General features: G+C 48.5%; 4 protein-coding genes across 9 annotated transcripts in view; 3 read left to right on the top strand and 1 right to left on the bottom strand.

Annotated features, from left to right (window-relative positions):
• The first annotated feature begins 518 nt into the window (after positions 1-518).
• Positions 519-5,600, top strand: chm (CHM Rab escort protein). Its single transcript, XM_008401829.3, has 17 exons — positions 519-669; positions 1,688-1,754; positions 1,873-1,945; positions 2,020-2,144; positions 2,210-2,310; positions 2,378-2,430; positions 2,496-2,639; positions 2,723-2,839; positions 2,907-3,018; positions 3,100-3,322; positions 3,712-3,789; positions 4,118-4,219; positions 4,296-4,359; positions 4,538-4,631; positions 4,701-4,799; positions 4,993-5,138; positions 5,226-5,600. The coding sequence occupies exons 1-17, from the start codon at positions 528-530 to the stop codon at positions 5,502-5,504; spliced, it is 2,019 nt and encodes a 672-aa protein (XP_008400051.1). The 5' UTR covers positions 519-527; the 3' UTR covers positions 5,505-5,600.
• Positions 5,601-5,789: 189 nt separating this feature from the next.
• LOC103459899 (GTPase IMAP family member 8-like) lies at positions 5,790-9,382 on the top strand. 2 transcript variants are annotated; one of them, XM_008401831.3, is made up of 4 exons: positions 5,790-5,958; positions 6,230-6,374; positions 7,109-7,714; positions 8,355-9,382. In XM_008401831.3, the coding sequence occupies exons 2-4, from the start codon at positions 6,368-6,370 to the stop codon at positions 9,152-9,154; spliced, it is 1,413 nt and encodes a 470-aa protein (XP_008400053.1). In that variant the 5' UTR covers positions 5,790-5,958; positions 6,230-6,367; the 3' UTR covers positions 9,155-9,382. The 2 variants fall into 2 exon arrangements, with proteins under 2 accessions (XP_008400053.1, XP_008400052.1); XM_008401830.3 differs by having other exon boundaries at positions 5,790-6,374.
• A 221-nt stretch (positions 9,383-9,603) lies between these two features.
• LOC103459900 (uncharacterized) lies at positions 9,604-13,789 on the top strand. 2 transcript variants are annotated; one of them, XM_008401832.3, is made up of 6 exons: positions 9,604-10,029; positions 10,860-10,940; positions 11,834-12,127; positions 12,977-13,105; positions 13,182-13,277; positions 13,348-13,789. In XM_008401832.3, the coding sequence occupies exons 2-6, from the start codon at positions 10,892-10,894 to the stop codon at positions 13,398-13,400; spliced, it is 621 nt and encodes a 206-aa protein (XP_008400054.1). In that variant the 5' UTR covers positions 9,604-10,029; positions 10,860-10,891; the 3' UTR covers positions 13,401-13,789. The 2 variants fall into 2 exon arrangements, with proteins under 2 accessions (XP_008400054.1, XP_081471506.1); XM_081615380.1 differs by lacking the exon at positions 10,860-10,940 and having other exon boundaries at positions 9,607-10,029.
• A 975-nt stretch (positions 13,790-14,764) lies between these two features.
• The window catches only part of LOC103459901 (arf-GAP with Rho-GAP domain, ANK repeat and PH domain-containing protein 1), a 36,036-nt gene continuing 27,682 nt past the window's right edge, over positions 14,765-23,118 (bottom strand). For all 4 annotated transcript variants that reach the window (XM_081615379.1, XM_008401834.3, XM_008401835.3 and 1 more), the window contains 18 exons: positions 23,033-23,093; positions 22,822-22,942; positions 21,922-22,186; positions 21,649-21,848; positions 21,456-21,541; positions 19,701-19,883; positions 19,534-19,602; positions 19,359-19,458; positions 19,225-19,281; positions 18,550-18,682; positions 17,420-17,519; positions 17,150-17,351; positions 16,911-16,956; positions 16,592-16,806; positions 16,030-16,239; positions 15,850-15,955; positions 15,634-15,775; positions 14,765-14,983 (listed from right to left, as the gene is read on the bottom strand). In XM_081615379.1, coding sequence (XP_081471505.1) covers positions 14,915-14,983; positions 15,634-15,775; positions 15,850-15,955; positions 16,030-16,239; positions 16,592-16,806; positions 16,911-16,956; positions 17,150-17,351; positions 17,420-17,519; positions 18,550-18,682; positions 19,225-19,281; positions 19,359-19,458; positions 19,534-19,602; positions 19,701-19,883; positions 21,456-21,541; positions 21,649-21,848; positions 21,922-22,186; positions 22,822-22,942; positions 23,033-23,093 — 2,365 coding nt within the window. In that variant the 3' untranslated portion in view covers positions 14,765-14,914. The remainder of the gene's footprint in view (positions 14,984-15,633; positions 15,776-15,849; positions 15,956-16,029; positions 16,240-16,591; positions 16,807-16,910; positions 16,957-17,149; positions 17,352-17,419; positions 17,520-18,549; positions 18,683-19,224; positions 19,282-19,358; positions 19,459-19,533; positions 19,603-19,700; positions 19,884-21,455; positions 21,542-21,648; positions 21,849-21,921; positions 22,187-22,821; positions 22,943-23,032; positions 23,094-23,118) is intronic.

Raw genomic sequence — 23,118 nt, 5'->3', positions numbered from 1 at the left:
TAGAGTTCTGAATGGTTCTGGTCTCAGGAGGTTCGGATTCTGAGCTTGTTAGCATAACAAGGTTCTGTTCATTCGTGGCTGAATATGGATCTGGGCGGTATCCATATTCAGATCTATAGATTGTTATGGTCTGACTCTAGAACCATAAATAAAGGGAAGCAGTGCATGGGGTAACTTAAAATTTTCGGACATTGGACTTCTCTTGTCTGTGTTGAACATATCAGCTCAGTGCAATGGCTCAGTGATTACAAGATGTTTGGTTTGACAAACAGTCGCCATTACTACTACACACACAGGCTTCTACGGATTACCAATCCTGTATTACGCACGGGTATTTCTAGACTAGTATATCGCCATAGAGAAACCGTTATATTAATGTAATTAGCGCATCCATCCATCCATGCTGACTGGATTTAATGACGTCAGTCAACAGTTGAGGTTCAAGCTTATATATTTTTTAAAAGCAACTCTGCCCTGGTACATGTAGGCAGCCATCTTCTCCCTGTATTATACCTGAAACTCCATAAATGACAGGACACATGAAAAAAAATAATGCACTGAAAATAAACAATGAACACGTTTCCTCCTGGTCACATGACCGTGCATCTTCTGCCAACATGGCTACCGAGGACTTGCCGTCTGATTTTGACATCGTCATTTTGGGCACAGGTAGGAGCTAACCTAGATGTTATGACGTAATATGGCTTGGGTCTTGTGTCGGAATGGGTTTTGGTTCCGTCTCGATCCAAAACATCCCCAAAGACAAATGTAAACCAGTCTGAACCAGACCAGGAGTTGAACTTAAACAAGCCGTTAGCTAGAGGCTAACAGTCAATGCATTTTCAATGGCAGCGGCTAGCAGCTAACGGCTAGCTGCCAGATGGAAGAAGTAAGATAAACACTACTACTACTACTAATAATAACAATAATATTAATGTTAATAGTAACGATGTAGTAATGAGGCTTAAAGTGACAAGAAAGAAGAAAAGCAGAAAAAGGACTACAAGTCTGAGCTAGCCTTAGCTAGCTGAGGTTAGCAGCTGCTCAGGCTGGTGGGTGTGTCAGATCATCGGTAGTAAACAATGTTTATGGTCAGCAGCAAATCAATAATCACTTTTATCATCATTGCTCTTCTTTATTAGAACTGAATTCCTGATTTGTTCCAGATTAATCAGAATCAGAACCTGGACCAGAACCAGAACCCCCATACTCAGCAGATCGCCTCTGTGGTTCTGCTAGCTGGTCAGAACCAGAGAGCCGCCTTGTGGAGGTTCTGTAGAAACCCGGTTGTGTTCCTGGAGGTTCTGATCTGGAGGTTCTGCTGGGTCTCATAAAGTTCTGGTCCTGGTTTTGTTAAGCAGAACCCAGATGTTCTCTTCAGAATGAAGCTTGCTGCTCCGAGGCGTCCACCAACATGCCTGATTTAAAACATCTTCAGTTGTTTTTACTCCAGAGGAAAAGTTCGTTTCACTATGTTTATATCAATATAATAAACAGCAGAGCTGCACAGAGACTGAGCCCCTTACTTTGACTAGGACACCAGGGAGGTCTGTGGGGATTGTGTGCTATGTCGTTCTGGTGGTTCTGGGTCTGGAAGGAGAAGAACTGAGGCGGGCCTCCTTCATCCCCTCCGGTCATCGACTCTGAATGTTAGATGATGAATCTGTATCGGTTATTGATTGATCAGGTTTGGCTGAGTCGGTGGTGGCAGCTGCCTGTTCGAGGGTCGGACAGCGAGTTCTCCACCTGGACAGGTGAGCTCCAGCCTGTCTTAGGTCAATGTCTACTTAATGATCAATCAGGTCATTGATCATCACCAATAATATCACCTGGGAGGGCTTTTTTGTGAAAGGCTTCTGCTTGTGTCCTTAGGAGGAGCTACTATGCCGCTAACTGGGCTAGCTTCACCTTCAACGGCCTGCTCACCTGGATCCAGGAGCAGAACGTGAGATTATTGGTTATTGATCATCTGATCACTGATTATTGATCTCCAGCTGATTGATGTGTGTGTGTCGGTAGGAGGAGCCAAAGCCAGAGGAGGTCAGGGATTGGTCAGGTCTAACGGAGGAAGGGGAGGAGCTAATTCACCTGTCACAGGCAGACTCTGCCTCCATCACCAACCTGCAGGTGTTCAGCTACGCCAGGTAAGCTCCGCTCCCTGGTTCACCTGTGGGCTGGGACGACCTGTGAGCTGTTTACATCTCCCCAGTGAGGAAGAGGAGGAGGAGGAGGAAGCTGCAAACACCACAGAAGAAGAGAAAGCAGCTGATGAAGACGCGGTTAAAGAGTCGTCAGAAACAGAATCTGCAGGTGGGACCTCATCAATACTCATTAACTATTACTGATCAGCATCTGGATTAACGACTCAAATGTTCAGACTCAAAGGAGGAAGAGGAGGAAGAGGAAGGAGCTGGGGAAGAAGAGGAGCAGGTGAGGAAGAGTCAGCTCTTTAATCAGGTCTGATCATTTGACACTAACTTATCAACCAATCACAGCCCGCTCAGGCAGAAGGGGAGGAGCCAGAGGCTGACCAGCCCCGCCCCTCTCCCTCCGGCCAATTAGAGCCAAGCAGGAAGAAGATCAGTTACACCCAGCTGGTGAAGGAAGGCCGGAGGTTCAACATCGACCTCGTCTCAAAGGTAAACGCAACTATGATGTCGTCATCTGGACAGCAGGAGTCAGCTGATGATGTCATACACTAAACCCTTCCCCGCCTCCTCAGATATTGTTTTCTCGCGGCTCATTGGTCGATCTGCTCATCAAGTCTAACGTCAGCCGCTACGCTGAGTTCAAGAACGTCACCAGGATCCTCACTTATCGCCACGGCAACATAGAGCAGGTTGGTATTTGGTTTTCCACCCATCTGCCGGGTTCTCTGCTGACCTGTGACCTCTGACCCCTGCCAGGTGCCGTGCAGCAGAGCAGATGTGTTTGCGAGTCGCCAGCTGTCAGTAGTGGAAAAGAGGAAATTGATGCGCTTCTTGACTTCCTGTGTGGAGGAAACAGAGGAACAGACAGGTGACTACTGCCTGTCCTCCTGATGACATCATCAGCTATTCAGCCTGAGGCATTGTGGGTAATGCAGTCTTCTGCCTTCAGCCTACCACGGTCGGCCATATTTGGAGTTCCTGCGGGACCAGCAGCTGGGGGACAACCTGCAGCACTTCCTGCTTCACTCCATTGCCATGGTAGCCGAAGACACACCCACAGAGGAAGGTCTTGCCTCGACACGTCACTTCCTGCGCAGCCTGGGTCGCTATGGCAACACTCCCTTCCTGTTTCCTGTGTACGGCCTTGGAGAGATCCCCCAGTGCTTCTGCAGGTGAGAACCAACCATTCCCATGGCAACGCCACCACAGGTGGAAGGGAGGGAGGTTCTGCTCTGACCCGGTATTGCTCAGCAGACATCAGTGCTGGTTCTTCTTGATTTTAAAGTTCTGGTCTGATCCGGTTTGGTCTTCTGGAGGTTCTGTTTAAAGCTTCTCAGGTTCTGGTTGTATTGGGTCGGGTTTGATCAGCTGGTACTGCCTCCAACCAGGCCGGGTTCGTAACAAGCTGGACGGTGTTTGTTTGCAGATGTAACATAAATCATTAGTGTGTTGCAGTAAAGAAGGGGCGCGGCCAGACAGACAGCTACCTCTGACTGGATGCCATTAGAAGCCAGTTGAACGGTGGTTCTGGTTCTGACGCTCTGACCCGGTGTCGTTGCAGGATGAGTGCCGTGTTCGGAGGGATCTACTGCCTCAGACATTCTGTCCACTGTCTCATCGTGGACCGGGATGCCAACAGGTAACCATGGTAACCGCACCAACCAGAGCCATGGGGCGGTTTGGACCAGTAGAGGTCCGTTTGAATCAGAGCCAGAGTGTCCGGCAGTGTTCGGTCCTGCTCCGACCCGATTCTCAAAGAGTGGACCTGGTTTGACCTTTGACCCGACTCACCTGTATCAGTGATGAACCCCAGGTTCAATCAGAACCACTCGGAGGTCAAACGTCAACCCAGTTCTGCTCCATTAGGCCACAGAGGGGAAGAGGTCAAAGGGCACGACTCCATCCAAATGGAGCATGGATCTGATTCTGGTCCAACTGATGCTTTGTAATATCACTTCCTGTTGCAGGTGCACGGCGGTGATAGACAGCCGAGGACAGCGAATCAGCTGCAGCCACGTTGTCATGGAGATCAGTTACCTGGATAGGAGCAAGGTGGCTACGCCCTCCAAGTGAGTTCAGTGAGAACACGGAGCACCTGGTGATGATGATGGTGATGGTGATGGTGATGATGATGTGTGTCTCTAGGTTCCTGAGCCGAGCTGTTCTCATCACCGACTCCTCAGTCCTTCCCTCAGAGTCCAACCAGCAGGTAACTCCCATACCTCACCCCCTCATCAGCAGGTAACCCCCACATTAGCAGGTAACCCCTCCATTAGCAAGTAACCCCCACATAAGCAGGTAGCTTTGCCCCTATCCACACTGCTGGATCTTGATTAGAGCAGTAAACAGGAAGTAGGAGCTTAGCCATCTCACTTGTGTGTGTGCAGATCTCCATGGTAACGGTTCCCCCTGAAGGAGAAAGTCCTGCAGTGAAGATGGTGGAGCTCAGCCCGTCCTCCATGACCTGCATCCCTGGAACCTGTGAGTGGGCAAGGCTTCATCAGGTTGCCATAGAGATGGCCGCAAGCTCTAACTGGTTTTCTGTTTCAGATCTGGTCCACCTCACCTGTCGGTCGGTTGGCTCTGCCCACCAGGACCTGTCTCCGTTGGTAACCAGGATGTTCAGAACCACAGAGTCTCAGGAGGAAGGTGAGCAGCAGAACCGACCCGGTTGTGACCAATCAGAGCGGAGGAGGAGGAGCCAACACCTCCTCTTCCTCTGTGGTGTAATGGCCAGGTTGGTGGTAATGAGGAAGACCTCTGGCCCCACCTACCTTTGCTCGGCCTCCCTTGGGCCGGACTCATCTGGCCCCGTCCCCTAATGTTGTCCCTCTGTCCCCAGACCGGCGTCCCTCTGTCCTCTGGAGTCTGTATTTCAACATGGCGGACGGCACAGCGTCGCAGGTCGAAGGTCAGCCTCTGCCTTCTAACGTCCACATCTGCCACGGTCCAGACAGCGCTCTGGGACATGAAGATGCCGTCCAACAAGTGAGACACCTAGGGTCACCTGGTCCTCACAGCTGGTGCTGCGTTCATTGTCATCATGGCCTCAAGCTCTTCTTCTGCTGTTTTCAGGCGGCGTCCATCTTCCAGAGCATCCTCCCAGAGGAGGAGTTCTGTCCTCCTGCACCCAACCCAGAGGACATCGTCTACGACGGAGACAACACGTCCACTGGAGAGGACAGGGGAGACATGGGCCAAGACGACGAGCAGAACCCAGAGCAGAACCAGGAGAACAGGAACCAGAATCAGGAGAACCAGAACCAGGAGAACCCAGACCCAGAGCAGAACCAGAACCAGGGGAACCCGGAGCTGCAGAGCGTTGGACCTGAGGAACGTCCATCTTCATCCTGAAATCTTCCAGAACCAGCACCGGGTCAAACTTTCTGCTGGCTTACTTTGTTCTGTTTCAATGTTTTGTCTCAATAAAGTTTCATTATGAATCCAGAAGCCCCAGCAAGTCAGATGTTTACATACCCATCAGCGTCTCAGCGCATATTGGACCAGAACTGACATAAATAGCGCATATATATATATATATATATATATATATATATATATATATATATATATATATATAAAGCGCAAAAAAAACATTTTTTTTTTTATTTTTATATATATATATATATATATATATATATATATAAAGCGCAAAAAAAACATTTTTTTAAATAATAATAATATAGCCGCAACGCGCCTGCGCAGCTGCATCGTGTGCTTACGGGAAGTGACGAAGCGAAAGTAAATCCCTTCAGAAAGTTCCCTCAGCTGCGGCTTCTAAGTTGTGCGAACCGGTTTACCTGAGCAGGTGAGTCCGGTCTGGTTCGGTTGTGATGTCAGAGTTCCGAACCTGCACGGAGCTGTTCGGCCCAGGTGGGTCTGGACCTGAGCTCGGTACCAGCCAGGTTCTGGAGCTGCAACTCAGGCGGTTGTAGGTTCTGCTCTCTGATTGGTTCTGATTAGTTAAACTGTCAGTTTAAACGGAACCAGGAATGAGTGGGATCCTGGGTAGTTCAGGTTCGGGTTCGGGTCTGGATCAGAACCACAGCTAACAGCTGATTTCTGCTCCGGTTCTATAGCTTCACTCCCTGGATCCTGATGGATGAGACCTGAGGGAGAGGAAGAGGAGGCCACCTGACCCATCAGTCCCGGTCCCGATGGTTCTGTTAAGGCTCTCATCAGCAGAACTCTAACCCGAACCATTCAGACCGTCCAGGATGTACGGTAAGCTAGAAGGGCCACAATTCAGAAAAAAAGTTCTTTATAAAGTAATAATTTAGTCAGTTTGTCTTAAATATGTAAAGTTTAATTCAGAATCAGCCAGGGTATTGGAGCAGGTTCACCAATCAGGTGTCAGGGTTTATTCTCAGAAAGGGGCGGGGCCTGGCGGCTGACTCATAGCATATTTGGAACATGGTCTACTGCACTCCAGAACCGAAGGGGGCGCTACTTCCCACAAGAGCCTCGATCTTACGGTTTTTTTATTTTTAATCTTTAGAGCTGTTAAAACAATTATCAAACACTAAAGTGGTTGTTGGTTTTACTCTTAATTATTTTACTAAAGCTGCAGACAACTTTACTTACCTTTACATTATTAGAAAGATTATCTAAGGTGGGAATATGCGCCCCCTTCAGTTCTGGAGAGTCTCCAACTCGGTTACGACTCGTAAGGCCGACTTTGTGTTTCAATATGGCTGCTCCCAGCATCAGCAGCAGTGTTGGTTTTAGTTCCATGCAGCAGCAGACAGACCAAGGTTTGTATTGGCTTTAGTGGCCTTTATTTAATATTGACTTGACAGGAAAGGGGGTAATGAGAGAAGGGGGAAGACATGTGGTAATGGTCGCCAGGCCCGGAATCGAACCTGCAACCGCGTCAAGGACTAGGGCCTCCATATGTGGGTTGTGGTTAACCCTTGCGCCACCACAGCACTCCATGATGAATGTTCTCTGTCCTGCAGGACCTCCAGCTATGGAACCAGAAACGGACCCGGACCTGACCATCGTCCTGCTAGGGAACTCTGGTGTGGGGAAAAGCGCGTCAGGGAACACTATCTTAGGCCGCACGGCGTTCCTGTCCCGGGCGTCCTTCAGTCCCAGCAACATCCCTGTCAGACAGGAAGCGGGTCGGGTCTTCGGGATGCAGGTCCGGGTCGTGGACACAGCCGGGATCCTGGAGTTCGAGGAGCAGATCCAGTCCTGCTGCCAGGAAGTTCAGCGGACCAGCCGGGCCCACCTGTTCCTGCTGGTTCTGAAGCTGGACCGCTTCACCAAGGAGCAGATCCGGGCGGTTGAGGCGTCCCTCAGGGCAGTCGGGGGGCGGGGCTTCAATCGCTGCTTCTTGCTCTTCACCCACGGAGACGGCCTGAAGGACGCCTCATTAAGTGACACCACCTCATTAAGGGACGCGGCCCTGAGGGACTTTGTGTTCAAGGATGAGCAGAGCTCGCTGCCGGAAGTGGCCCGCAGGTTCTGTGGGAGGATGCACCTGTTCAACAATGAGGACGGAGGAAGACAGCAGGTCCAGGAGCTGCTGGATAAGGCTGGACACCTGCTGCTATCTGCAGGTAAAGAGCTAACAAGCTAATTAAATAACAAGCTAGCAAGCTAATTCCATAACAAGCTAACAAGTTAATTAGATAGCCAGCTAACGAAGTGGTATCATGTAATATTGACTTTATATTGTGTTCTAATGTTTTTCCCTGTAGTATTGCTTTGATTCTTTCATGTTTGAGAAATCCTTTAATCTCCATGGCAACCATTCCTATGCCTGGGTGTACCTAACCCCACCTTCGAGGCGCAGCTCCTCCATCACTCAGCTCCTTCAGACTAGCCAGCAGCAATTAGCAAACAGCTGGTGGAACAGCTGAGCTCATTTCTGGTAATAATGGTAAAGGGTTGACAGAGGAGCCATGTTGGGATGACTTCCTGGAGGCGGAGCTTCAGAAAGAGCAGGAGTTTCTTAAAGAGGCAGAGACCCAATTTCAAGGCATTTAATCAGGAAGTAAAATTTCTATTAAGTCATATTTAATATATGAAGCATTTTTATAACAACTGAAGGAAAAATGGAAAACATGGTACCGGCCCTTTAAGGAGTCAGCAGGTGGCCCACTGGTTCTCTTGGGTTGATTGTTCCGTTTGATATTCAAACTGGTTTAAACTGGAAGGGCATAAATACTTTTCTCCTCACTTTCTCTGGTCCTGCAGAATCTTTCAGTGACGGGATGGACCGGGCCACAGGGTCTGATGGTCCAGATGGTTCTGCTGGTTCCACCGCCCCGCTGAGGGACAGGAGGATTGTCCTGATCGGACCAGCTGGTTCTGGAAAGAGTTCTGCTGGGAACACTCTGCTCGGGTTCCAGCGCTTCGAACCAGACTCAGACTTTGCTGGAGTGTGGTCGGACCCGGAGCGTGGTTCTGCTGAGGTGGGTCGGGTCCAGCTCACTGTGGTGGATTCGGCCGGACTGCCGGAGGAGATTCTGTCATTGGACCGGCTGGTTATGGAGCTGCGGGCCCGGATGTTCCTGGCGGAACCGGGACCTCACGTAGTGGTTCTGGTGCTGAAGATCGGCCGGTTGAGCTACGGTTCCACCCAGCTGCTCCGCCTGCTGACCCAGCTGCTGGATCAGAACCAGAACCTGGCCCGGCATGCTGCGGTTCTGTTCACCCACGGAGACGCCCTGGGGGGGCGTAGCCTGCCGGACCGGGTCCAAGCCAGCAGCTGCGTGTCGGACCTGCTGACCCGCTGTGGCGGCAGGCACGCGGTTCTGGATAACACTCGGAACCGGGACCGAGTCCAGGTGGATTGGTTCCTATGCCTGCTGGACCAGATGGTCCAAGAGAACTCGGGCCGGTTCTGGAGCCCAGCTGACTGGAACCGGCCACCAGAACCTGGTCAGACGTTCTGGAGCAGACTAAGAGGATCGGGTCTGCTCAGGGTTCTGTCTGCAGTTGGGTGGATCCAGATTTTGCTGGTCAATAACCAGAACTATAGGTTCTGCTGCTGACCCAGAGACACGGGACCAGGCCCGGTCCTGGTTCTGGTTCTGGTCCTGGCTCCAGTTCTGAATATATCTGGACCATTCTCTGTTTCAGAACCAGACTTGTCAAACCAGACCGGGTCTGTCCACATTCTGCTGCTGAGCCAGAGACAACAGTTTTTATTTTTCTGCAGAACAAAAATATTTCTGTTTTTTATTTTGCACTTTTATAATAAATTTTTTAAATTTCATGAATCTGGATTCGTATCGTGGTGTTTTTATCCATGAAGCTAGTTAAAAGTATTCACACCCCCAGTTGGCAGCAACAGGATATGGGAAGCTATTGCTAAGCTAGTCTGTAGTTTCAGTGTTTTGCTGCCATGTTAGCTTGTTGTTAGCTTGCTGTTAGCTATCACCCCACTTTACCCAGAATCCCCATCTACTTTCTGTTGAAGGTTTCTAAGTTTCCTTTGCAGCAGTCAAACTCATCACTTCTCTCTCTGCAACTTTTTTCTACTGCTCTCAAGTTATTAAATCGAATGTTGAGATTCAGAACCAGCTGGGCCCAGAACTGAGACACCGCCTGCTGGTTCATGGCTCCACCAGTAGGGGGAGACACCACCTATTTCCCAGCTGAAGATTGTTTGGTCCAGTCAGTTCTCACTGGGCTCAGCTAGAGGGACGCTGCTCCTGCACATACCTGGTCCTGAGATCCTACCAGAACCTGACCTTGATCCAGAACCTGATCTTGATCCAAGTCTGGGCCAGAGCCGGACCAGAATCCTTCAGGAATAGATCCAGGAACAGCAGCAGCTCGGTTCTGCTCTCACTTCCTGCTTGGTTCACTTTGGCTCCACTTTGAATCGGATCTGCAGCGACTCGGGTCGACCAGCAACTCTCAGGTAGGAAGAACCTCTATGGGTCAGAACCCGTACACGAACACACTCTAGGAACAAAGTAACATCCATAGTAAAAATATTAGTATGAATGAAGGTTTATGCTGGGTGTTCTGGAGGGGTGACCACCATGGACGTCTCTGGTGCAGTGGGGTTTCCACTCAGGGCTCTGGATTTGGGGACGACTGGTGAACATTATTATGGAAAAATCTTACAGGCACATACACTCAGTCTCAGGTGTGTGTATGTGTTACTGCGGTTTGCAGTAAATGCATCAGCTGTTGGCGTGAAGCATGTTCGTTCCACCGAGCTATTATTAAACACGGCGTTAGCTGTTCTGGTTTCTGTTTTTTCTCTTTCTGCGAGTTTAGAGGCAGATCAAAGGTTTTAGCACCTTGTTACATTAAACACCTACTGTCTTCCAGACTAGTCAGGTCTGCTGGTTCTGATCTGCATCCAGAACCAGAACCAACCAGAGAAGCTGCATTCAGTTTCTATGCACCGTAGATCTGGAACAAACTTCCAGAAAACAGAAAAACAACCGAAACCCTGAGTTCCTTTAAGACCAGAAACCTGTTTAAAGTTATTTTGATTTTTGATGACTGGATCTCTGATCGATATAATCGATAATGATTCTGATGACGGCATTTAACATCATGTCTAACGTGTTTGTGAAGTAAATGTGGTCAAAGTGGCTGTCTGCCGGCAAAGCTCCACCAAAGGAGCGGCGGCGACTCGGTGCTCTGATGCGTGGGTGGAGGATGTGAGTCCTGTCTGGCTGGAAGTCATGTGACCCAAACCCACTCTGACCACTGACTCGCATTTCCTCTCCACAGATCAGCGGGGGGGCGGAGCCAGCTGTCGCGCCATGATGCCTTGGGTGATGATCCTGATGGTGATGATGATGAAGAGAGACAGTTAGTGACCTTTCATTGTTCCCATCAGAACCACAACCAGAACCACTTGGCTCACGATGATGACACCTTCAGTCATAAATCAGAACCAGCAGGATTTGATTTAACCACACAGGCTTACCAATGTTCAGGGTAACTGTGCCTTAACCAAAGCAATAAATACCATCATCATTCAGATTTAATCAGATAAAATTGATAAAATATTAAAATCAGATGGGTTTTTCTTAAACCTCAGAGTCAGCTTCACTCTCAGACTGTGGAGTAAAACTGCTGATAATGCACTAAAAGCAGAGATCATTTTTAGCTTATAGCGCATTAGCGCTTTAGCTAACTTTGAAAACATTTAGCATGCTTGGCTTCCCTTAAATAATTTTTTCCAGATAAATTCTAAAGCAGAAATTTATTTGGTTGTTTGTAAACTTTCAGTCAAATAAAATTCAACATCTGTGTTGAATTTTTTTTTTCCGACTGTTAAGAATCCAGCAGGTAGTTAGCCGTTCATGCTCTTATTTTGAGGCGGGGGCACTGTTTCCACTTCCTCTCCATATATTCTCTTTGCTTCCAAGAAATTTTATGGGGCAAATTCCAAGGCTGCAACAACAAACAAATGAAGAATACAAACAACGTGGATATTATTAAACATTTAAATGCAAAAATTAATTAATAGATCTCCAAACACCTGGCAGTTTGAGGGAAAGTTGTTGTTTCTGGGCAGCAGGAGGAAATTCATCTCTGCTGGAACTTGTGAACAGAATCTGGGAGGAAAGGATTCAAAGACTTGAAGGATGCAAAACTTTAAAGTCTGGTTGAAACAGAAGGGAAATAACAGTGCCACCTAGTGGACAGGTGATGTACTGATCCATAACATGCTCTCTATGTGTGACCTCTGACCCCAGCTGCCTCGGCTGACATCACCAATGTAACTAGAACCAGCGGCGAGAAACTCAAGCTGTCGCCTGACCCTAGAACAAGGAGGATGGGGACCGGACTGGAATTCAGGTGGACCCACCCCCACTTGCTGCTGGACAACCGGAACACCAAGTGTCACCACGACCGCTGTGAGCTGCTGGAGGACGGGTCGCTGAGCTTCAGCAGAGTTCAGCCAGAGGACTCTGGAGTCTACACGCTGGAGGTCTACAACCAACAGGGGACGAGGCAACACAAGAAGGTGTTCCGCCTGCAGGTGGAAGGTGAGTCCAGCAAACACCAACAGCCTCCATAAACACCGTGATGCTAACACTTGCCTATCCATTGCTAACTCCAGCCTATCCATTGCTAACTCCAGCCTATCCAATGTTAAAACTAGACTATCCAATGCTAACATTAGCCTATCCAGGCTAATGGATAGGCTGAATAATAACCCATAATAATGGGTTATTATTCGTCTTAATAACCCATTTATTAAGACGAATAATAAATTCGTCTTAATAATTTATTATTCGTTTAAGACGAATAAATGGGTTCGTCTTAAAACCCATTTATTTTACTTGGCTTTTAACTCCTGCGGGATCTAGTTTTAGAGTGTATGTTTTTGTTTTTAAACTGTAAGAGTTTTTATTTTTTTTATTATGCTGTGTTTTAATGTACAGCACTTTGTATCAGCTGTGGTTGTTTTAAAGTGCTTTATAAATAAAGTTGGTATGGTATGGTAAGTCCTGTCTATCAAAAGCTAACATTAGCTTATCCAATGCTAACACTAGCATATCCATTGCTAATGCTAGCCTATCCATTGCTAACTCCAGCCTATCCAATGCTAAAACTAGACTATTCAATGCTAACATTAACCTATCCAGTGCCAACTCCTGCCTATTCAATGCTAACACTAGCTTATCCAATGCTAACTCCAGCTTATCTGATGCTATCAGAGACTAAGCAGCCTGAGCATGGTTACCCTCTCCAAAGCTAATGCAGCTCAGAAGTCTGGTTCTTGGTGTCACCCTTTCATTATTCTGACACTGCTCATCAGCAGCATTGGAATGGTGATAGCCTCCTGTTACCAGGTTGTAGCCGTGACCCTCCACCCATCTCTGTGTCCTCAGAAGTCAACCAGTCCAGGACGACTGCCATTGTCTGCTCGCTCCTCCTGTTGCTAATCCTGCTGCTCCTCATCATCTCCTTCCTCCTGTGGAAGAGGAGGCTTCTCAGCTCCAGGACTTCAGGTGCAGCAGGTCAGAGGAAGGCGGAGCCAACAGGTGTTCTCTATAACCACAACATGCTGGCAGTCACTGACTACCTGTTCTCCAGGTGAAAGGGAGACCCAGATCTACATGGAGATGCGTGGTAACCATGGCAACAAGGATCAAGAGGAGGGGGAAAAGAAGGAGGAAGAACCTATTTATGGTAAAAACATGAACTCTGACTTCTGACCTCAGTGTTGATCTGCCTCTGAAGTTCCCCCTGTTCTTCACAGTTCCCTGTTATCCTGGAGTTCCTGCTGAGCCGGCCGAGAACATCTATGTCTGATGGCCAATCAGAGCGCTGCGCTGTGGGGCCGGCCAAACAGAGTGCTGCGCTGTGACGCAGGTCAATCAGAACGCTGTGCTGCAGGGCCGGCCAATCAGAACGCTGCGCTGTGGGGCTGGCCAGTCAGAAAGCTGCACTGTGGGGCCGGCCAATCAGAACGCTGCGCTATGGGGCTGGCCAATCAGAACGCTGCGCTATGGGGCTGGCCAATCAGAACGCTGCGCTATGGGGCTGGCCAATCAGAACGCTGTGCTATGGGGCTGGCCAATCAGAGCACTTTGCTGCAGGGCCTGGCCAATCAGAGCGCTGCAAGGCTGGCACTCAGCTGTGATTGGCTGAGCTGTTAACTGTTTTCCTTTCTACCAAATAAAGAAATAAATTAACCCAGACGTTGATGTTAGAACCTACTGATGTCTTTCTCTTCAGGTCCGGCCAGGTTCCTGTCAGACAGAACCAGGTCCGTTCCAGTTTTTTCTGCCTGGTTCTGCTTCATGTACTCAGAACCAGAATTCTGGGACCATCTGGACCTGCAGCTGGTTTATGATCAGAGACCTAGAGGTCCTGGAAGCGTTCTCTGTGACCCAGGAGAAGGTTCTGGTGATGTTACACACCGGAACGGCTCATCATCAGGCCACAGGAAGCCAGTGGAAATCTGATCTCTGGGACAGGAAGTGGTTTCAGAATAAAGGTCATCAGAATAGTTGTCATGTTTCTCAAGTTTAATGGGTCAGAGGAGAAAGTGACTTGGAACTCAGAGCTTCACCTGCTGGCAGAAACACATCACCGCAGGTGGAGGATCCAGAGATCCAACTCCAGTCATGATAATATTACATTAAAGTTAAAGTACTGTGTAACCCAGCTACTCCTGAATAAACATTATCTTCACAAGTTACTGAAGTAACTGAGTAAATGTAACTAGTTACTCTGCAGTGAAGAGGACAGAGGCCGAGTGACTAACACCCTTAACGAATGAAATGACTTTATGAGGACGAAACGGGTAGCTGACAAACATTCATGTACTCAGAAAATACTCCAGATCACCTCCAGAAGATTAAAGATGGCCACCATGAAGGCCACAGGTCAGCAGGACATCATCATGGTGGACATGGACTCTGTCCTCAAAGGAAGACAAATCGGTATACAGGAAGACGACCAACAGCTTTAGGACTCCCCCTCCTTCAGGTGAGCCTGGTATTGAAGGAAGTCCAGAGATTCCAGTATGAACCCGGTTCATGTACTGGACCATGGGGAAACAGTTCTGATGCTCTTCTGAAGTCCAGTGAGTGGAACCAAAGCAGCGGTTTTGTGGGCCATCTCCATGTTTCAGACAGCAGTAAAGACACAGAACTGCCCAACAGGGGTGCCACAGTAGACACAAGGCTTTTATTGTTTGATTCAGTGGGATTACATGAGATTGGATCAGAACCAACACCCAGAAGACAGAAACCGGTCATGATTTAAAAAAGATTCTGATGATCAGGAAATATTCAGGCATTAAAATCAGAGAAACTTCATCACAGGATGGTGATCTGCTCCTCTTCATCCTCCTCCTCTGCTTTGTCTTCATCCTTCCGGTCCGGAGTCTGCACACAGATTGGATCAGAAACATGAGCATCACCTTCAGCCTCACATCCACCAGCCAATCAGAGCTCAGGTTTACTCAACACGCCTGGACCATTCCTTGACACAAAGGATTCGCGTTACTGCCATCTAGTGGTCAGATTTTTGTCAGGTTATTATGATTCCTTTCTCAAACTGTGGTCCCTGGACCGTTGGTGGTCCACGGGCACCCACAAGTGGTCCGCGTTCTGCATGTAAACCACTTATTTCCCGTGATGTCAGCTCAAAGTGCGACGGTACAACTAGTTTACCAAAAGACTGTTAAAAATAATAATGGAAAACTGGTTTTAAACCGGGTCACTCAAAAGAAAAGATTTAGATCCAGAACCAATCCCAGAGCAGAGCTAGTCCCGGAGCTAATCCCACAACTAGTACCAGAGCCAATCCCAGAGCTAGTCAAAGCCGCTAACAGTGTTCCATCCGCTTTCAGTTCTGGTTCTGTTAAACACAGCTAGCTATCTGATGGCTAACAGTTAGCTTACAGACGGCTAACGATTACATTTTCGGTAGCCAACAGGTAATAGTTAACAGAGTATTCTGTGATGTATTTCAGGTGTGTATCAGAGGTGTGTATTCTCAGGTGAGTCTCAGACAGTGCGGCAGCGGCGCTCACCAGGAACAGAAATGTGTGGTGAATGATGAACTCCCTGGTGAGTGCGATCATGTCCTGGCTCATGACGTGGAACATGGAGGGCGCCAGAACCACGGCCAGGTTGTGGGCCGACATCTTGTTGTCCAGAGAGAACACCTGGACCCTGGACAGAGTGGGAGGAGATAGTGAGCAAACTGACGTCAGGCAGGTAATCATGTCAGTGTTTGGCTCAGTTACATGTAGAGGTGTCCAAACATCACGTTCAGGGTGGCTCTGTTGTCAGGGGGTAGTTGCCGTAGCAATCGTTGGTACTCTTTGAACCTGCTGCGCTCCTCTGGAATCACTGGGAGACAGTAACTGGTTAGACTGGTGACTGCAGGTGAAGATGCTTCACCTGTAGGGTTGAGGGGGCTGTACCTGCAGCCTTCTGCCACTGCTGCAGCTCCGCCTGCGGCACCAGGCTATGCTGGTCCCGGATGATCTGCTTGAGGGCGGAGCCAACGTCCAGGACACCCTGCTCGTCAGCCTCCAGGGGGGCAGAGTTTGGTGACGTCATCAGGGCCTTCACCAGCTCTTTGACCTTCAGCGCCAGGCCGCAGCGCCGGTACAGGCCCTCCACCTTCAGCCCTGCACACAGGTACGCTCCGCCCACTCAGGTTTCCATGGAAACACTCTAACACAGTTCAGCCCAGTTTAGATCAACGGCGGTTCTGGTTCTGCTGGAGGCAACCAGGTCAGTCAGGAGGTTTTGGTACCCAACTGGTTCTGGTCATCAATTGGACCGACCCGGTCCATCAGAATCAGACATGGGCCACTGATCTGGACATGGACCCTATTGAATCTGCTTCAGATTCTACAGCTGGATCAGAACCTTCACTTGGATAATTCAGAACCAGGTTCTGACCCGGCAGCTCTCTGGTCCACTTCCTGTTGCCACAGATTCCTGACAACAGGAAGTGGACTCCTGACCCAGACTCACCGTAGGTGGTGATGTGTGAGATGCAGCGCTGGATGGCCGGGGAAACAGAACCTTTCACGGCGCCGTCAGTTACCACGTTCTGACCCAACCCAGCTGGATTCTGATTGGCTGGCGGTGGCCCCTCAGAAGCTGAATGCTGATTGGCCAGAGCGCTCTTCAGGTGCTGGAACCAGGTCTCACTGCTGAGCTGCTCCTCAAAGCGTAACGACACGGTCCTGATGGGAGAACACCTGTCCAGGCTCAGCCAATCACAACTCGGGAGGAGTTGCTCACAATATGAATACTTTTGGACTGGACCGAAGGCGTGTGAGAGACTCACCTTTCTGCTGTTACCAAGGTAACGGTGTCTTCATACAAAACCGTCTCTGATAGAGGAAAGAGATCCAAATGGAAGAAAATTAACATCAACTCAACCAGATGGGGAGCAGAGGAGGACAGGTGTGTTCTCTAGAAAGAACAGGAATGACTATAAACATTCATTTCCTAAGGGTGTGAATATTTAGGGGTGTAAATATTTTTAGGGGGTGAATATTTTGGGGTCAGCCAGTGCGGCTCTACCTGTGGGACTGAGCATGCTCAGTGGGAAGCTCAGGCTGTGCTGCCCGGCTCTCTCCACCGGGTGGAGGCTGACTCCTTCATCCCACAGCACCAGCCAGGCGTCAGACTGAGTGGAAGCCCCGCTCACATCCACCATGCACACCTTGCTGACGGCTGAGGCCCCACCCACCTCGGCGTAGGACACTCCTCCTGGTAGAATGACCTGAAGGCAGGGCAGAGGTCAGTGTGTCTGCCTCAGCGGCAGCAGCGGCGACGGCAGTAGGTTTCTACCTTCAGGATGTGCACCAGGTGATTCTGCAGCGAGTCGCTGTCGTCTGCAGCACAGACCATGTGATCGTTCAGCGTCACCATCTCAAACTGGGGCTTCGACCTAAACAGCCACAGGTCACGGGATCAGAATTGGAAAACTGAGCAGATCATTCCTGCTGGAAGAGCGTCTTGAGGCTGTAGCATCTCTCTATCGAACTCTACGTCTGGTGACTAGCATTAGCATGCTAACTCCTCAAGTCTTTTCATATTTCGACAGCCATTTTTCTTTTCAAGATGGCAGTCATTTGGAAGCCTTTTAGACCAATTTTGAAGCCTATTAGACCAAATGAGGCAATCAAATGCCTCATCGTTTGTTTTCCACTTTGCTCATCCGGTTCATAATCTTCTAAAGTGAATCAGAAACTGAGGAGCTAGCTGTTATCCAGCCTCACTTCAGGCGTCAACCGTAAAGACATGAAGATGAGACAGGCGTCTTCATATTTATTGTTAGCCAAGTGCTAAGCGACTTACAGTCAGCTTCTGGTAATTGTTATGTTTAGCAGCTTAGTGTTATCTTTCTCTAGTTTTCTATGTTTTTTGGTTTAGCGTTAGCGAAGCTAAGATTCTTGTTTTGTGAATTAGTGGTTGGTGAAGCTAACTTTGGTTAGCTGTGCTGTGTTACTGCTGATTTTAGTGCCAATACATTCTTCATTACAAACATGGCGGCCATCTTGAAAAATCAAAATATTTTCACAAAATATTTTTATGTCCAGTTATTTCTGATTTGATATGAAAAGTATTAATCTGTGATAAATATTGGCAAATTTAGTTAAGTTTCATTGATAGCCATGTCCACCATCTTGAATGTTTTTAGTGGCTAGCATTTGTTTAAAAAAATTTAAAAAATAAATCAATCCTCTGGAAACATCTGGACCACGTTCGATTCTTATGTCCGCATGTGAGGATTTAAAATAAATAATCTGCTGCATCATGATGGAGGTTTGTGTTCACACACTTCAACTGGAATAATTCATTTTTATTAATTTCTGTTTCAGGTGAAATGAATTAATCTTTTTACATTATTTTTACTGATGACTTTTGATTGGCTGGTTGATTCTTAGATTTCTATATAAATTATATTCTGGATTTACCCGTCTTTGAGGAAAACGGACAGAACTTCTCTCAGGTCCAGGACGTCACAAGCTGCAGAATTATTTTCCAATGAGAAGAAGAAGCGATCTTCCTCCAGTTTCCCGTGGAGCTCTTCGTCCTCCTCTTCCTCACCTGCCCAGGTAACAAGGCACACATCATTTAAAGAAACAGAGCGCCTCCTGGAGGACACACTGCACTGGGCCGACTACAGGCTCAGAGCGTTCTGTGAGGGGAAGGAGACAGCATGGATGTCCAATCAGAACATGGATGTCCAATCAGAACCACTGGCACGGACAACAGAACCAGCACCATCAGAACTGGGTCATCAGGTTCTGGAGCTGGTTCTGATAGCAACTAGTCTTAAGCCTCCTACGGACCCACGACTCCCTCTGCAGGCGGTGTTGGGTACTGCAGCGTTTCTGCTGTGATGGAAGAACCCAATCAGAACCCGGCTGGTTCTGAGCCTGGAGTGACACCAGAGAGACTTTTTGGTTTGGGGCCAACTTCTGATGAGGTCCAACTACACCAGAACCAAACTCTCAGAATGGCTAGGACTTCCTACATTACAGCCTGGTTCTGGTTCTGGTTCTGGTCCAGCAGTCTTCAGGTTCTTTGTGTTTCTGTTCAGAGGGAATCTAACCTTGGCTGTCCAAGGGTCTAAGGTAGAGCCTCACCTGTGGGGGCGGAGTCCTGCTTCCTGTTGGCTGGTTGAGGCTGGTGAGGTCGGACTTCTGCAGGAGAACACAGGTGTGTTAGAGGCTTCAGCTGTGACCTCAAGTGAGGCCAGGTGAGGTCAAGTGAGGTTTACCTGTGTACTCGTTGAGGCGCAGCAGTTCAATCTGCAGAGCCTGGCTGGCTTTCTCAGCCAGCAGGATGGGGGAGGGGCACTGAGGATCAGATGACGACACCTGTACACAGGTAGGATGGTTCAGGTGAGACGGGGTGCAGAGGGGGTGGGGCTAAGCTAAGAGAGAGAAAGAGACCTTGGCTCCAGAGCAGATCAGAGACATAGTTTCCTCCACATCGTCACTGACAACCACCTGGCACAGCCTCTGAAACATCATCATCATCATCATCATCATCATCATCATCATCATCATCATCATCATCATCGTGTGTTTTCCTCTGACCCGGCCACCTCTCTTCTCACCTGGTTCATCATGGAGCGGCTGGAGGTCAGAGCGTGGACTCGCCTGTAGCGCCCCCTGCTGTATTTGTTCTGGATAAACGCCGCCCTCTCCTGCTCCGTCGCCTCTGGATGCAGCTGGTCTGCCGCCGGCACGGCTGGAGCCCACACCTGATTGGCCAGTCGGTTGCCGTAGGCGACAAAGAGCTGAAAGGATGAAGGGTTGAAGGTCAGGAAGAACTTCCTGTGTGGCAGATTCAGTCGACTGAAACGCTCAGGTTTGTTCAGGTCATAGATCCAACATGGCCTTCACTAAACCTTCACAAATCACAGTTTAACAAAATTTGAACTTTCTGCCTCTTGACTGAAGAGTCTGAACTTTCTAAACTAGAGCGATGCTCAACATGGTAGAAAATATGGTGGATTCTGCCTTTAGCAGTTAAGAGGCTAACTTAAGCCTGTATAATTCAGGATGTTTATGTTTGGACTCATGTTGGATTACAGTCAAATCTGTCAAAAAACATGGTATAACACATAAAGGTACAGCATGGCCACCATGTTTATTTATACAGATTTCTCTAAAGAAGAAAATAGAAGGTGTGGGTGGCTAGCCCAGGCATACTAGCTATTAGCTTATCTCAGGCTAATGGTAGCCCATCTGAAGCTAAAATCATCTTCTCCAATGCTAATGCTAGCCTACCTAAAGCTAACACCAGCTTCTCCAATGCTAATGCTAATGCTAGCCTACCTAAAGCTAGCACCAGCTTCTCCAATGCTAATGCTAGCCTATCTAGAGTTAACTCCAGCTTCTCAGTATTGGAATGGTCATGGCCTCCTGAGACGATTGGCCTGAAGGACCAATGTTGATCCTTCAGGCTTCACCTGTATTAGTGGTTTGGTCTTAATTTTGGCACCAATAGGACACCATATGTATGTAGTGTTCTGGAGACAGTTGTTCCTGAGTAAGCGGCTCTGCTGTTTCCGTGTTGCTATCAAGAACCACAGTGATCTAAAACACTGCAGCCAGATTGCTGACATTTTGAGTCATTCTGGTGATTCTAGTGAAGTGTAAACCTCTAAACCTCCAATTATTCAGCTTTAGCCAGACAGGAGCTCTTTACTTCAGACCCTCATACCTATCAGTCCTCTTCACAGTTCAGAACCACCCAAACGAAACGTATGTCTTAGTTTTCAGCCTTGGCCGCTACACCCGCGGTGTTTAGGATGTTTAACACCTTCACTCTTCCTGCATATTTGCTCAAAGCTGCATTTCCAGTTTGTTGCTGCTGATAATTATGCTGTTACATTTGTGCCCCAATCTGAGACTGATCTGAGTGTATATGTATGTGTCAGCAAGCAACAGTTAGTGATGTGTATGTCTGAATCTGTTCTGACAAGCCTCCACAGTGATAAACTCTGACTATTGTCAGGGTATTCCCTCCTCGGATGAAAAACAACACATACCCAGCCAGCCAATCAGCATCAAGTTAACCATAAAATATGCTTATTTTGTGACTTTTAGTTAATATCCCTGCATTTCTTCAGCTACCATGTGAGGTATGAGAGAGATTTCATAGTTTTACAGGAGAGTTTTAGAGATGTAGCCAGAGTTGCTTATCTCGCTTTGTGTCACAAGACTTTCGGAAAGCCAGCTTTGCCTTCTGTTGAAGCTGCTGCGCCTGAGTAAACTGTACCAACCCCCAGGTGTTTAAAGCTTAGTTTTGTATGAATCTGAACAATAATCTTCGTTCCCCAACATGTTGATTATTGAGGCTTCACCTGTAGCAATGGTTCAGTCCAGGTCTTGTTGTCCATCCTCAGGCTGCGGACCCTGGAAAGGTTGCTTCCCAGAACTCGGTGCTGAGCTGAGAGCAGACAGACGTTGATGGACATTCAGAGCAGTCTGGTCTCTAGCAGTACCTTTGGTAGCCAGACTCTCAGTGGCTCCGCCCACAAGTTGTTCGTTTCCTACCTGCACAGTTATGGCAGATGACCAACAGCAGGTTAACTGACGCCCACTCAGGATTGGCAGCTCCGCAGTCACCACACACTTTGTTGTAGGGGTTCTCCCACAGACGTAGTGCCACCTGGCTGCAGGACACAGCACTCTGGATGGTGGAGGTCAGGCTATCCAGCCAGAGCTTCAGCTCCTTTGACGAGTCAATGGACAGGCTATAGCACAGAAACAAAGTTAGCAGCGGCGCCAAGCGTAGCAGACAGGAAGACTTGACAGACATGTGAGTACTTGAAGGTCTTGTATGGTGTGACGAGGGCAAACGAGTGCTTTCCTGTCACTTTCACCGTGGCTACGTTCAGGGGCACAGAAAAGGAGGCGATGCCCAACTGGAAGTTGTCTTTGTTTTGGTAAATCCAAAGGTCGTGACCCCAGACAGCAGCGTAGGCACGGCTCCGGGAGTCTTTCAAGGTGACCTGTCCATGTAGCTCAGAAGGGGTGGGGCTTTGCAGGCCACGAGTTGCCAACAGAGATGTGACCCACCCTTCCTGAACCTCTGGGGGGAAGAAAGGAGAAGAAAATAAGGATGAGATTCCGAGGTTCTACCAGAGGAACAAACCCAGAGGATTCATGCTCCCATCTTCTGATCTACTGCCAGAAATGCGTCTGGTCCTGGGTGATGGATCAGGGGTGTGAACTGGAAATGATTTGATCTGACATCTCTGTCCTGGTGACTCCCTGACCGCCTCAGTCCGCTACAAACTGCAGGGTCTTTACAGAGAGAAGTTCTCACTCTGTGGCTCCACTAAACTTCACATCAGGACCAGAACATCTGGAGGGATCAAAAGTCATATCAAATTCACATGAAGAACTTATGGACCACGACTAAAGCTATGCAAGGCTTAAACAGCAGACAGAGTTCAGCCAGAAACGTCTTCAGCTCATATCAGAAGACAAGAGATGAGGCGAAAAGAGACGGGACAAACTGAGACCGATGAGAACCTGATTCAGGACAGAGTTTTTAACAATGTACTTCTTGGAATCCATGTCTATGTTTGTGTCTCCTGTGACGTGCGGACAGCACGTTCATAGGTAATCATATTAACATGAACCGGACCTGATTCTCTGAGGAACCAAGTCCCAGGTGTCCCAGCAAGACAACAGGACTCTGTCCAGACATCACTGTCCTACCGTTACTGTGAGCCATGAAGTCGTAGCGTTTCTTCCTGAAGTTGACGGAGAAGCGTCCTCTGTCTTGAGACTTCACGTTGGTGATACTGGAGACATGGAACAGCACCTCACTGAACCAGTCCTGATCCACAAAACAAGAACCCGGTCAGTCAGCTGGCCAACACACACCGGAGAACACACACACAGGTAAAAACACAAGGAGAACACTTACTGTTCGTTTCTTACGCAGGGACATCAGCTGGCCGTCCAATGTCACCCATAGAACGCTGTGTCTGATGGACAGTGAAGATATCATCA

Source organism: Poecilia reticulata, chromosome 14, assembly GCF_904066995.2.
Source record: "Poecilia reticulata chromosome 14, P_reticulata-male-v2, whole genome shotgun sequence".
Classification (NCBI taxonomy): domain Eukaryota; kingdom Metazoa; phylum Chordata; class Actinopteri; order Cyprinodontiformes; family Poeciliidae; genus Poecilia; species Poecilia reticulata.
Note: the sequence above shows the minus strand (reverse complement) of the source record. Positions and strands in the feature narration are given on the sequence as shown.